This window comes from Erigeron canadensis, chromosome 3, assembly GCF_010389155.1.
Source record: "Erigeron canadensis isolate Cc75 chromosome 3, C_canadensis_v1, whole genome shotgun sequence".
In the NCBI taxonomy this organism is placed as follows: domain Eukaryota; kingdom Viridiplantae; phylum Streptophyta; class Magnoliopsida; order Asterales; family Asteraceae; genus Erigeron; species Erigeron canadensis.
The window spans coordinates 5,391,032-5,405,260 of record NC_057763.1 but is presented as its reverse complement, the minus strand read 5'-3'; the positions used below and the strand labels follow the sequence as shown (position 1 = coordinate 5,405,260).

The window sequence follows — 14,229 nt, the reverse complement described above, 5'->3', positions numbered from 1 at the left end:
CTATACGTGAGCCTAGCAGCAGTGTCTAACAAAACTATAAGTTATCCAGATCAGATCTTTGATTCTTGGATATATTAAGGGTTAGAAATCCTATAAAAATAGAGCTTAGACTACCATGCCAAGTGTGTCAAACCATTCCTAATGCACTTCTATAAAATTTCAAAAGAAAGCGCCCAGTGTGTATGTTTGCAGAGCACCCTTCACATTGAAAAAGTAGTTCACAACAGCAGAATGGCTAACATGTCAAAAGAAAGTTGGTTCAAATACTAAATCCAAATTATGCTTTAAATATAAAGTGAAGTGCATATTCTAGGTTTTTCTTATTTTGACATACCTGGAGTTGGGCCGTAATTAAAGAACTGGGGATGACAACCACATTCCTCTACGTCATCTGTGAATACAAATACAAAATTTCAGATTTCAGCAATAATCTCTCTAATGTAGCAAGTATAACAAACTCATCCAAACTGAATCTATTAACAAATGTAGTAGTATGGCAGGATTATTGATACTAAACACTTACAACAGTTCCTGGACGTGGAAGATTCCAAGTAATCTGCAGCATGCAAATACCTGCAGCATGCCGACAACTACTAAACTGAACAATAACAACTCCTTGATAGAACTTTCCACCACGACAACATCAAAATCATGAAACACCTGCAGCATGCCAAAAACTAGTCTATAAGATTAAAATCAAAGCACATAAGCAGATGATACAAGAACAATAATACAAAGACATTTATTTAAAGATAACTAGTCCTTATGTGGACACAATTTAAAAGATGAAAATCATAGTACATCAGCGGACTACCAAAGAGCGACAATGTTTTACACATAAATATATCATTGGATTTATGGGGATTAAAAAAAGTATTTCTTTACAAACATTCCCGTTCACTCGCAAAGGGACTATTTTGCTTACCCAACCCTATGCCCTAATGTTTGTTACCACTTGGCCTTGTGCAAGAGAACTCCTTAGCGGTAGTTTTAGTAACATCAGCATGAAAACCAAAACAGACAGAAAAATAAAACAAAATAAAATTATACCTTTTATACATGGCAGTCATATTTATCTTGCACTACAGATTAGCCCATTCGGCGCTTGTTTGTACATAAGACAAAAGCTTGTTGCTTACAGCACAAAAATAATAGCATGATCCATTTAATGTTGGTTTAGGGCACATAGAGACAAAAGCAATGCTCTACAGAATAAACATTTACCAACACCAGCATTGTCAAACACAATTATTGGACTGCTTCAACAAAAATCAAGTGTAACAGGACGGCAAGTAAACATACAAGAGGAATTCTTTTGAAGTGCAATCCCAACAGATATACTTGCTTGTTTCAAACTGAATAGGATTCCTAAAGCCCCAAAAACAAGTGAACCACAAGCTGAAAAACCACAATTATTCTTTTAGTACTGATAGGATTACCTTGGCATCAAAAGTTCAAACATTTATCTTGTTTCTGCTTTTACCTAAGTCTACAGATTTCCACATTTATACCTTGTATCCAAGTCATTGGTCAAGAACATTAAAGTGTATGTTCAAGGGAATATTCAAAAATGACATACCGGTACCCTTATATTTGCTTAGCTATAACTGAAGTTGGTCCCACATCCAACAACTGAAGATGATCTGTTGAGCTGCATGCACTCTTTGTGGCCTACAAATACAAGTAGAAAATTAAGTTTCAACCAGCTAATATCTACCAAATATAGCAAAATCATGCGTAGAAGAACATCCCTAGCTGTATAGGTAGTACGGCTTTGCTTGTAGCTCAGCTGCAAGCCCTGTTCACCATTGTCTTCTGCATTTAAAAGTATAAAAAGTCAGCTCTCAACAACTCATATACATCTACAATAGCAAAGTCACCCATAATAGAACATACCAGGTCAAAGAATGATTTGAAATTAGAACTTCCATTGAAGCACAGGTCGGTTGAGCTCACAAGTAGAAGAAACAAATTTATGAGGTATTTTAGCATGTGGCAGTTTGACCTCAGAATTAGTGGAAGCACGTAATGGTAATACGATTGGAACTAATGGTTTTCTGGCCAGGATGGGAGGGAATCGTGGTTTTCGGACAGAAACCTGTGGTATTTGGGTAGCGACCTGGGATTTTTTGGAAGAGAGCAGTTTTTGGGCAGGGACCCGCAGATTTTGGGTAGTAACCTGTGGTTTTTGGGACGGGAGTGGTTTTTGGTCTGGGACCCGTATTTTTTGGGCAGGGACCCGTGGTTTTTGGATAGGGACCTGTGGTTTTTGGGTTGCGACCTGTGATGTTCGGGAAGAGGGCGGTTTTTGGGCAGGGACCCGCAGGTTATGGGTAGCAACCTGTGGTTTTTGGACAGGAAGCGGTTTTTGGTCAGGGAACAGTAGTTTTTGGGCAGAGACAGGTGGTTTTTGGGTAGGAGCAAGCGGTGTTTGGACAGAGAACAGTGATTTTTGGGCAGGGACCCGCAGATTTTGGGTAACAACCTGTGGTTTTTGGGAAGGGAGTGCTTTTTGGTCAGGGACCCGTAGTTTTTGGGCTGGGACTCGTGGTTTTTGGATAGGGACATGCGGTTTTTGGGTAGCAACCTGTGATGTTCGAGAAGAAGGCGGTTTTGGGGCAGGGAGCCGCAGATTTTGGGTAGCAACCTGTGGTTTTGGGGCAGGGAGCAGTTTGTGGTCAGGGACCTGTAGTTTTTGGGCAGAGACCGGTGGTTTTGGGGTAGGGGCAAGCGGTGTTTGGACAGGGGCCCGTGGTTTCTGGGTACGGACCAGCAGTGTTTGGACAAGGACCTGCGGTTTCTTGGTACGGACCAGCAGGTTTCGGACAGGGACCCGCTTTTTTTTGGCACAGTACAGCGGTTTAGGCATAGAAGCAGAGGATACACTTATTGGCAGTTCTCCACTTGGAACTGGCATCTTTTTCGTCATAATGGCAGGGGACGGTAGTTTCTTGGCAGGGATTGGTAGCTTGAGCTCAAACGTCGAGGATTTACATATTGGTGAATCTTCAGTACGGACTGGAACTTCTCTGGCCAGAATGGTGGGCTTCAGTGATATTAGAGCGGGCATTTCCTGTTTTCTGGCAGGCACGGGTGGATATTCTGTACCCAAAACCTAATTAAAAAACCATATCACACAAAACTTTGTAAGAAACTTTAATAGGGTCGATGTGTAAAAATATGCATTTTGATCAATGTTGTATGTGCATTTTTTCTTAAATTTTGTTTATACCAAACAAAAAAGTTGAAACTTTTCAATGACAGTAGAGGTATCAGACCATAAATATGATTAATTTGGACTTTGGTTAACTGCTATAGTTATTTATGATAACAAAACAAGTTCGTTATACATTACAAAACCAATATCGAGTATAACTCTTTTTAAATATGACAAGTGAAAGGCTGTATGCCTTAGAAACAGAATATGCAGACCACTTTCAAGAATATTAAGCCACTAGCCTTTTACCTCTGATTTTTCTAAATTTTTTTGGCGTGGATCAAACCAATTGACCTAAATAGTACATATTGAACAGGTCGTTCCGTTTAGGCAGGGGAGGATCTATTCAGGATCAATGGCCAAAAACCTTACAGCTGTTATGTAATTACTCAAAATGATGTTTTAGGTTTAGACTAAACAGGCTGTTGCTCCAAAAACTATTGCTCTCATCAGCTTATAAAAATAGAACCACCAATGTGATTAACCCTTTGGATATGAGATATAATCAAAAAGGTTATAATTTTTATTAATTCATATATATTCAAAATTCTTTAAATGAAGTCTACACGACCCGAATAGCTTTGACACATACAAAAAAGACCAACTGGAACCCGTTATCTAACCCCATAGGTGCTCAATACCCCCTATAAAAGTTTTTTCTGTATCCATTGGGGTCATGTCTGCAAACACTTTTTTGTCCTTTTTATAATTACGTACACGAAGAAGATATCTATAACTCATGCAGCTTTGATCTACAAAACTAAGTAGTAACAAACGATTTCAAAATTTGCTTTAAAAAAGACGAAATTTCAATCCGTTTGACCCGTTCCCCTTTCAAAACAGCTCTTTCCCGACACATTTGACCCGTTAAAACAAATTAAATAATATATAATACAAGTATCCATATCACGAAAATGAATTAAAAAAAGAAGACAAAACTTACAATTGTTGGATGAGATGAAGATGCAGAGGTTACATCCATATCAACATGCATTGTTTCATAATGCGCCATAAAAACAGGAATCTGATCGATCATTTGAGCATCATCAACATCCATTTCCTCAAGCGACGTTATCTCTTCCTTGGGTTCCATTGAACCAAGTAAAATAAGAAATCCCGAAAGAATCGCAACATGCCCGCATAACAGCAAAAGAAAAGTGCTAATACTGTTACAGGACAAAATCTACAAAATAAAAAAGAAAAACAAAACAAAAAGTATAAACATCTTGAAATATTGCAATTAAAACCGAAAAGTGCTAATGCTAAAAAACTAAAAATACTTACAGCTAGAATGATACACATGACAACAGCAAAGTTCGGTGACGCAATCGAAACCTAATCACACATATAAGGAACAAATTTGTTAAGAAAAGTTGTCTTTTTAATTATAAATGTATGCATAAAAAAAATGTATAATTCGTCCAGTCTTGAAACAAATTATCAATTTTTTTTCTTTTTTTGTATATTTCATATTATAATATAATGATGAGAATAAATCTTTCTTTATTATAAAGAACTGTATAACTAATGCAGTTTTGATCTATCATTCAAAAGATTATAATTAAAATAAAATAGATAAATAAATAAATAAAAAGAGGGGAAAAAACCCTAGAAAAACTTACAGTTGAAGATGAAGACGTCTTTGTAGCCGTATCCATAGTACCTGAAAATAATAACAAATATACAAACAAAATATATATATATAAAGAATTATAATAAGAGGCAGAAAGATCGATTGAGATTATTATTATTATTAGAATGAATATTTGCAGAGATTTTGATTCAGAGAGATTGATTTTCAGAGAGAGCAAGAACTTGTTCTTTGTAAAATAACAGAAAACGAATTCTGAGCGAAATTATCAAAAATGATAGATAACCTATATATATATAGGTTACCAATTACCCTCCACCGACTCTAATTTACCGGGGTTTTATTTTCTTTCTTTTTAATTAACACGTGTGAAAATACATAACAGCTTATCTATTTTTTTTATACATGGAAAAAATAAATGGAAATTATTTAACAAATTAAAGTTTAATGAAAATATTTTATAATTTTAAATACCAGCGATATAACGTCTCTATATGTATAACTAAGAGAAAAGTTGCATAAACACAAAATGAAGGTGCACCATTTCTCTACGCTTATTTTATTCCATGTCCATAAAGTTGTGCTCATAAACTTCATACTCATAATTTTCGTCAAGACCAAAAACGTAGTGTTTTGTTCCCGTAGTTGTAAAACGCATTAATCCAAAGGCAGCAGCCGACTTTATCTCTTTAGCAGTTTTTATGGGCTTTAGCCCTAGGCGGAACCACATTGTTATTAGGAGCTAGCCCGGGTTACGGGTCCGTAAAATAGATTACTGTAAAAAAAATTTTGAAAAATAATGTATTCTTTATTAGTATTACGGGTCAAATTAATATGAGATAACGGTCAATGTAAGTAACTCTAAACTTTTTAATTAAAGATTTTCCTAACAATACATACTTGTGTAACTAAATGAGAAATGAAAATTACCAAAATGGCGTAAAACTTTTAAAAACTGTTAAAAAGAGTCAAAAAAAAAAGTCTTTAAAATGCTAAAAATCATAACAATCTACTCATTATCATTAGTTACTTAACGACAATATAAGGCTAGTGGTAAAAAAATTTTATGCTACGAGTAAATTTAAATTTTGGTTCCATCACGGCCTTTAGCACTAATTTTGGGCTACATGATAAACATGAAAAAAGTTAAACAGAATATTCAAACTGCAATAGAACTTTCGCAAGTTTTTTAAGAAAAATTTTTACTAGCGTATATGTCATACTCTAAAACAAATTTTTGTGAACTTTCAAAGCTTGTTGTTCTATGTACTCATGACCACTTCATCGGGTCACCGGTTTATTAATGAAGTAGCGGCCATATGCACATGAGCACATCATTATAACGTTCGACATCACAAATTAGTGAGTTACATGTTATAATAGTTGGTTGGAAACATGGAATGTCACGTACATAAAGCATAAGTATTCTCTTTGGTTATTACAACTTTGACTTCAACACTTCTCATCAATCTTAAACTTTTCAATTCAGATAGTTGATATTTGTTATATGAAGAATGTGGATGTGTAAGATAAATATGCTATCATAAGTCATAAAGATAGTACGTAATGTATACGTGGATGGTTAGGAATCCAAATCTGGAAATACATAAGGTTCCATTCAACTTCCCAAAAGTGGATGGTTAAAAATCCAGATGTTAGAATACGTCGGGTCTATGAAATTTCGGAAACCAGTTAATGTAGATACTTTAGACTTTTGAAAAACTTTTATAAAATGACAAACCTTATAGAGATGTATTTGAATAACTAAATGAGAAATAAAAACTAACAAAAAGTGCTAAAACACTTATAAAATGCTAGTGTTAGAAATATAGTTGTTATTATTACTTTGCAAGATATGGGGCTAGTGTTATAATGTTTATGCTATGGGTCATTCACAATTCTGGTTCCGCCAAATATGGATGATATTTAAAGCAAACTAAACGAGCAACTGAATCAGAAAAAATTGAGTGATGACTTAATGAGCGTTTAACTAATGAACTCGTATATTGAAGTAGAAGAGGCGAACATGCTATATTTTCATTCAGGCTTCTTAACAAAAAGTTGAAAAAAGTGATGAGAAAATAACTAATTAATCTATCGCATATATCTATATCTATACTATATTATAAAGCAAAAAACTCATGTCTAAATTTTAAGTTTCAACATTTACTTTTCTAAAATGTTCTCTCTATCAATTATATATTTATCTAAAATAACTATATTACACTTTCTCTCTTCTCAAACCTCAACCAATCATTTTTTTCACTCTCCTGCATAAATCATTTATTCTCCAATTCATTCAAAATCTTTTATCTTAAAAACCGTATATCGATAAATTATAAAAATTATATGGGTGTTCTTAAATTTTTATGTTCTTTCATTAGAGAGGTCATTCGATATACTTTCGACGAATTTTTAAATCCGATAGCGGAGCCCGGACGGCTAAGACATTTGGCTATCACACTCTATGACCTATCATACTCTATGACCTATCGCCCTACCATCTCACTGCCGCAACACGCGGGTACTTGCTGATTAAGTATTCGAAAATAAATGAAATACTCTTAAAGTCTTAAACATTGATTTGAATTTTAGTGTGTTAATAATTTCGAAATACAGATACTAAAAAGCATAAAATAGTACTCGTAATTCGTTATTACCAATTTAGAAGGTTATACGCATAGTTTTCAACTCATAACTTTTGACTCGACTCGAAAACATAATTTTTGACTCGTGACTCGAAACATGACTCGACTCGTAAGAATCAGGACATATTTAGATACTACATAATATAATATAGTTATATATATGTGACATCTTATAAACAAAATATAAGTCCATTGTCTTAATAAATTTATCAGAATATTGCATATTCAATAATTTTGAGTAATAAACTTAAAATTTATCTTCAAATTCTCAATAAAAAGATAAAAACTACATCGATTACACACAAAATAATGTACCAATAAATATGATATGTATTATATATAAGCATAGTATCAAACTACAAAAGTTATAAGTTTGAGACTCGTGACTCGGTCCAAGTTCGTACAGCGACTCGTAAGAGTCTGAACAAAAATAAGTCACCTAACGAGTCGACTCATTTTTAGTGTAAATCAACTCGACTCGTAAGAGTTGACTGGTGACTCGTAAGAGTTTAATAACTATGATTATACACATTTACTGCCTACTGGGCTACTGGTAAATAGTCTGGGCTGGAATAATTGGTTGGGTTGGTTATGACTGGGCTGGGCTTCTTAAGTTCTGCTATTTGTTTTGCATGATATTTTTTCATGGTACAACGACTCAAGTAAGATACCATCGGGCGTTTTACAGGATTTTCATAGCACGTACGTGACGTTATGTACTAATGATTGATTATACAGATAGGCCTAGATTAAGATATTGATAGATCCTAATATGCTAATGTGAAGTTATGTGTTAATGATGATTATATAAATGTGTTTTGCAAAACGAGAATGGGATGGCAAGGTTTTATAAATGTGTGTTATCTTATACGAGTATATTAAAGTCAACACTTATATTTCTACTTCGACGGAACTCTATATTTATCGTGTACCCGGTTAAGATAATATATTCAAGACCTCCTGATGTCGAATCATAACACGAAGTTTTAAGTGAAATTCATCTTTTAAAAAAAACTAAATTTTTCTTCAAATGTATTGTGTAGAGCTAGCTACACAAATTCCAGACTATATATTTGAACATTACATATATTTTACTTCACTAAATGATCAATAGAACAAGATGTGGCATACAAATTTCAATTTATTATTAGTACAATTTACAATGGCGTGTGATCGAACTCCATGCCATTAGAAGTCTAGATAAGATTGAGTCAAAGGTTTAAAAATCTTCTTTCCTTTGGTCTCAACCAAGTCCATATGCTTTTCAAGGAGATGCATATACACTATCCAATCTCCATTCTTTTGTGCACTTGGCATCGGCATTACATATCCTGTTTGTCCACCCCAAGGAAAATGATATGACCCAAAATGTGGCTTCCCCCATCCGAAATCAACGCTTTCTACTGGAAAGCGTTGTCCGGATGACACCACTACAGCTTCACCATCATCTTCTTCCATTTTCGTATAAATCTTAGCAACGGCTGGCTCTGGTCGGTGTAACTCAACCCAATCAATAAGTCCCCTAAAATGTTCTTCACTTAATGCAGGAGACACAAACTCATAAACCATATTAGCCACCAAACTTAATGGCATCTCTTTAAGCTCACTTGATTTTGCCTCACCATATGGAATAGAAAGAACATTTCCAAAATAATTTCTCATGGAGAAACACTTAGTATTCGACAAAGATAATTTGTCAAAATCGACGGTATCTAGCCTTTCTCTTCCGTCAACAACAACTCCCATTTTACAAGTATTGAAACCATCATCACATTCTGCTATTAGCTTCCATAAGTAAGCAATAAATGTAACACATTTACTTTTTTTTGGGTTTCCATTCAAGCTAGAATTCGATTGGAGGTCGTTGATATCTTTGGCTTCAATGTAGTAAATTCGGCTTATGAGAGGATTGGCAGCCGGCAAATAAGAGCGTGGAGGAGGGAGAGACGAAAATGGTACGAAAAGGTTGTCATAGCAAGTGTTTAAAACAGGTGGGTGTCTTGGGTTAAGCATGGATCGCCTAAAAGATGGAGGACATGAAACCGGTTTTGATTGACTAATCTCGGCCCATGCAGTTAAGAACATGTTTATAGAGTATGCATCGGCTATTCGATGATCAAATGTGCATCCAATTACTAATCCTCCATATTTGAGCTCAGTCACCTATTACACAAATGTACATCCATGAGAAATCATTAATTGTTATTTGGATGGGAATTTAACCACTCTAAGCTTGAAGTTTAATGAAGTCAATTTATTTTTCTTAAAAAGAGTAACTTATTAAAAAACCCCACAAGACCTGATTTGAACTCTAATTTGTGGATTAAAAACCCAGACAATTACTACTAGTTGATCAATGTCTTATTGGCTTAATGAAGTTATCATGATCATTATATACGTAAATGAAGTTTATTATTCTTATAATAACGGTTAGTATATATATATATATAGCCGTGTAAGTGTAGTATATAGTAGATACATATAGTATAGTAGGGTTTAGTATATGTGAATCTAACTAATTATGAACGGATAATGTCTATAATATGAAGAAAAAGTAAAGTTATGTTCATTACATATAATAAATTTCTAAATCTTGTGTATTGTACGTATTTCGATATATGTGACAACCATATAAGTTGTCAATTTTGAATTTTGATTGATCGGATACACACAATACACAAGATTAAAAGTTCATTACATACAATAAACACAACTTCAATTTTTTCATACTATAAACATTTGTTCATACTGTATATATATAATAGTATATATATATATATTGTATATATATAGTATATATATATAAATTAAGTAGTGTAGTTTATTTTGGGTGTAGTTTATTTCGGGAGCAATCGCATGCATGGGATCCTTTATTCCTGACAGTTTTCTATCTCAAATTCTTACCAATTTCTTTATTAAAGTCTTTTTTATTGAAAGGAACTTCTCTGTCGAAGTTATTAGTTCATTAATATTCAATACTATGTCATATATGTACGTGTCATAATAATGGATAACAATAGGGAATATTTTAATTAATTGATCAATCAATGCGGGTCTTTTTCATCTATTGCAACTTGCAAGGTTTTTCAAAGACAGCTTATACACGTTAACCATCCATATAACGGGTAAACGGATAAAATGTTTGAATTATGCGTCGATATATGTAGCCCGACAGGGATAATCTCATGACTAATTTCGAACAAGTTTATAGCCACCTCATGTATGACTTTTATCTATAAAAAAGTTCTAAGATAAATAATACCATCTGTCACACTAAATTTTTCGACTTTTAAATTTTCAAAGTCCAATTTTACGAACTTTGATTATAAGTATTTTTGTTTGTGTTATATAATAGTTGATGAAATTTATACTAATCCATCTAAAACATAATCGATTCATATAACTTTTATTAAATATTATATAAAAAAAAAAATTATGTTCACAGTTTGTAAAGGTTGACCTTTGAAAATTTAGACAACTTTAGTGAGAGTATCTCTTCTGTGGAAACTGAATCTGACTTAGACAAACTTGTGCTCGTTATCCTAACCATTTCATTCTACACTCATAATTAATTGGGATGGATAAGTTAGTCAATGCATGCATGGATATTTTTTTTTCCTCTTATCACATTTGATAAGTTATTCTTGTACGTGTGAAACTTGTTAATTCGTAATTAGTTTAATTAGATCTCTATTAGACTAACTAATTATCTATGTATATAGAAATGACTCTTTACAAAAATCTCATTGATTCCTACCTTTATATAAAGATGGAGTCAATACCACATACGCAAAAAACTTCATTTAAATTTTTGGTGTCTAATAAGAGTGCACCTCATGGAGCTAGCACATCAGTTACTCGTTCCTTTGTGTCAGTTTTGAGACACCATTATTGACAGTGCCTCGTCGGAAATTAGTTCATCTCGTCGGTTAAACGACAAGGCGAAAACGAGCGTACGTGGGTCCCTTTATCCATCCAGCCACTAATGTGTATATACATATATATATATATATATATATATGGGGATATGTTAGCTACTCTTAGGTTTAGCCTACTAACTACACCTCTTAATATCTAATTTCTCTACTTTACTTAAATAAAGGACTAGAATGGCTATTTTCTTAAAATGGGTATGTTTAAGCAATGATTGGGTATGCTTGCTACCAGAATGGGTATGTTTAAGCAAGATGATCATTTGAAGATAATAACATCATGGGAGGTCTAATTTTTCATTACTTATTTATCATGTGTTCTTACTGTATCTGGTGTTTTTTTTTATGAATAACATGATGGAATTAAAGGACTAGAGTGGAAATACACGAGATATAGTATATTTTTAAACTAACAAATGGTTTATTAAGTAAAAAATATGTAATTAACGGTTATTTTTGTTTATTAAATAAAAAAGAAACATGAAATTTGAATTAATTATCGGCTTCTTAACTATTGAGTTTATTAAGTATAATATAAATTAGTTGGAATTCAATTAAGGTTAATAATTAATAACTTTGTACGTAAAAACAAAATTTCACTTTAGTGGATATGTTAAAGTCCGTTGTGTGCCCATCTTCGTGCCAGCCTTTTAATATTTCGGTAATCAGAGTGCCGAGAAATGGTTCAAACCGGGCCGTATACGCATCCCACTCACAAAATGGAGCTTAGCAAACAAGCACCGCCATTTTAATATATAAACACTAGCTTTTGATCAAATGGCAAGGTAGTTGTACTTGTTTTCATATTTCTAACAATATAATTATAGATTTTTGATAAAATAAAATAAGTATTAAAGTAAAACAAACAGGATTTTATTCACTGAAAATTATCATTAAAATCATCGTAAATTAATGTTTTCATATTTGTTTTACTTTAATACTTGTTTCACAATAACCAACCTCGTTAATTATATATATAATTCACATTACGTATATATATATATATATATATACCTGAACCATAAGAACCCCTTGTTTTTTAGATGGAACAAGTTTTTTGTCAACAAAATCATCAGGGTTGTAAAGATCAACGTTCTTAAGCTCCATATCCGCATAAGCTTGAATAAAATCGACACCCCGGTTATTACACAACAGCTCTGGCTCTCCAAGGATGTTATGAACTACTTCTCCGGCAAACGGGTAAAATAGAGCTAGCGCTTGTGCTAGTGAGCTTTTGATTACGTTCATGCTTTCGTCGAAAGGAAGAGATTTCTTGTAACAGAAGAAAACTCCGACGTCTAACGGTGGAAGAAGGAGGTCTAGGTTTGACATGGGTAGCCAATGGTCTTGTACTGGCAATGCAGCCGCGATGATCTCCCTCTTCTTCACACCTAATGAAAAATTAGCTCCACATGAACCCATTGTGTGTGTGTGTATATATATATGTTTATGTTTATGGATATATAGTGTGCCTTTAAAGAAAAGTTAAAGACACACCAAGTGCTTAATTTGAGAAGAAGTGTGTTCAAGATATTAAAGGAGTAGTGTGTTAAGTTGAGAGTAGATTAGAGATTATGAGTGGAGAAGGTTGGTACAAAATGGAGGATTTATATAAGGAGAATAGTTGTCCTTTCTTTGTTAAAAAATAAGATAATAAAACTGGGGAAAAAAAAATACAATCGGACTAGTAAGAGCCGGGGTTGGTGTTTGGTTGAGACGGTTTTTGAAAATGATAAGAATTTACTTTATTTCAATTCCACTATCTTTAACATTAATTTTTATCTAATGATAAGAATTTACTACATTTCAATTCACTAAGGTTGCTTCCCGATTTTACTAAAGGTTGAGAAAGCCTTTAAGCTTAACTGAACATTAAGTTAATTTGAATCTTTAACTTATGTTTCTAAAAGCAAAAGTTTTAACCTCTTGATCTAACATTTTAATATAAGTCGATCATCTATAAATAATGGATTTTCTAAACCGGCCACGCTCTAATTAATTATCACTTTCTATATATAATCGAACTTATTTACTCATCTATACTATCTATATATATACTATATTATAAAGCAAATTCACTTTTCAACTTTCAACATTCAATTTCAACAATATACACATATAAATGCATGATGTACCATATTTCAATGCATACAACTTTATCTCTCCTCTATAAATCATTTTATTCCTCTAATTCTTTCAAAATCTTTTATCTCAAAAACCGTACATCGATAAATTATAAAAATTATATGGGTGTTCTTAAAATTTCATGCTCTTTCATTAGAGATGTCATTCGATATACTTTCGACGAATTTTTAAATCCGAGGGTGGAGCCCGTACGACTAAGACATTTGGTTATGACACTCTATGACATATAACCTCCTATGACCTATCACACTTTATGACCTATCACCCTCATCATTTTACCGCCGCAATGCGCTGGTACTTGCTCTCGTATTATAAAGCAAATAAGGTTTCAATTTTCAATTTCAACAATGTACACATAATAATACATAATGTACAATACTTCAATGCATACAACTTTTTCTCTCCTCCATAAATTATTTTATTTCTCTAATTCTTTCAAAATCTTTTATCTTAAAAACCGTACATCGATAAATTATAAAAATTATATGAGTGTTCTTAAAATTCCATGCTCTTTCATTAGAGATATCATTCGATATACTTTCGACGAATTTTTAAATCCGAGAATGGAGCCCATACGGCTAAACCATTTTGATATGACAATCTATGACATATCACCTCCTATGACTTATCATACTCTATGACATATCACCATCACCATCTCACCGCCGCAACACGCAGATACTTACTCTCGTTACT

At 33.2% G+C, this 14,229-nt stretch overlaps 2 protein-coding genes across 2 annotated transcripts; both read right to left on the bottom strand.

Annotated features, from left to right (window-relative positions):
• Window positions 1-184: 184 nt before the first annotated feature.
• On the bottom strand, window positions 185-5,042 carry LOC122594201 (zonadhesin-like). The gene is made up of 9 exons (XM_043766672.1): window positions 4,840-5,042; window positions 4,502-4,552; window positions 4,161-4,400; window positions 1,897-3,115; window positions 1,580-1,815; window positions 1,303-1,398; window positions 1,051-1,205; window positions 524-660; window positions 185-391 (listed from the first exon to the last, which is right to left on the bottom strand). The coding sequence occupies exons 1-4, from the start codon at window positions 4,873-4,875 to the stop codon at window positions 1,919-1,921; spliced, it is 1,524 nt and encodes a 507-aa protein (XP_043622607.1). The 5' UTR covers window positions 4,876-5,042; the 3' UTR covers window positions 185-391; window positions 524-660; window positions 1,051-1,205; window positions 1,303-1,398; window positions 1,580-1,815; window positions 1,897-1,918.
• Window positions 5,043-8,644: 3,602 nt separating this feature from the next.
• LOC122594642 (coniferyl alcohol acyltransferase-like) lies at window positions 8,645-12,893 on the bottom strand. The gene is made up of 2 exons (XM_043767074.1): window positions 12,403-12,893; window positions 8,645-9,619 (listed from the first exon to the last, which is right to left on the bottom strand). The coding sequence occupies exons 1-2, from the start codon at window positions 12,808-12,810 to the stop codon at window positions 8,645-8,647; spliced, it is 1,383 nt and encodes a 460-aa protein (XP_043623009.1). The 5' UTR covers window positions 12,811-12,893.
• Window positions 12,894-14,229: the final 1,336 nt, after the last annotated feature.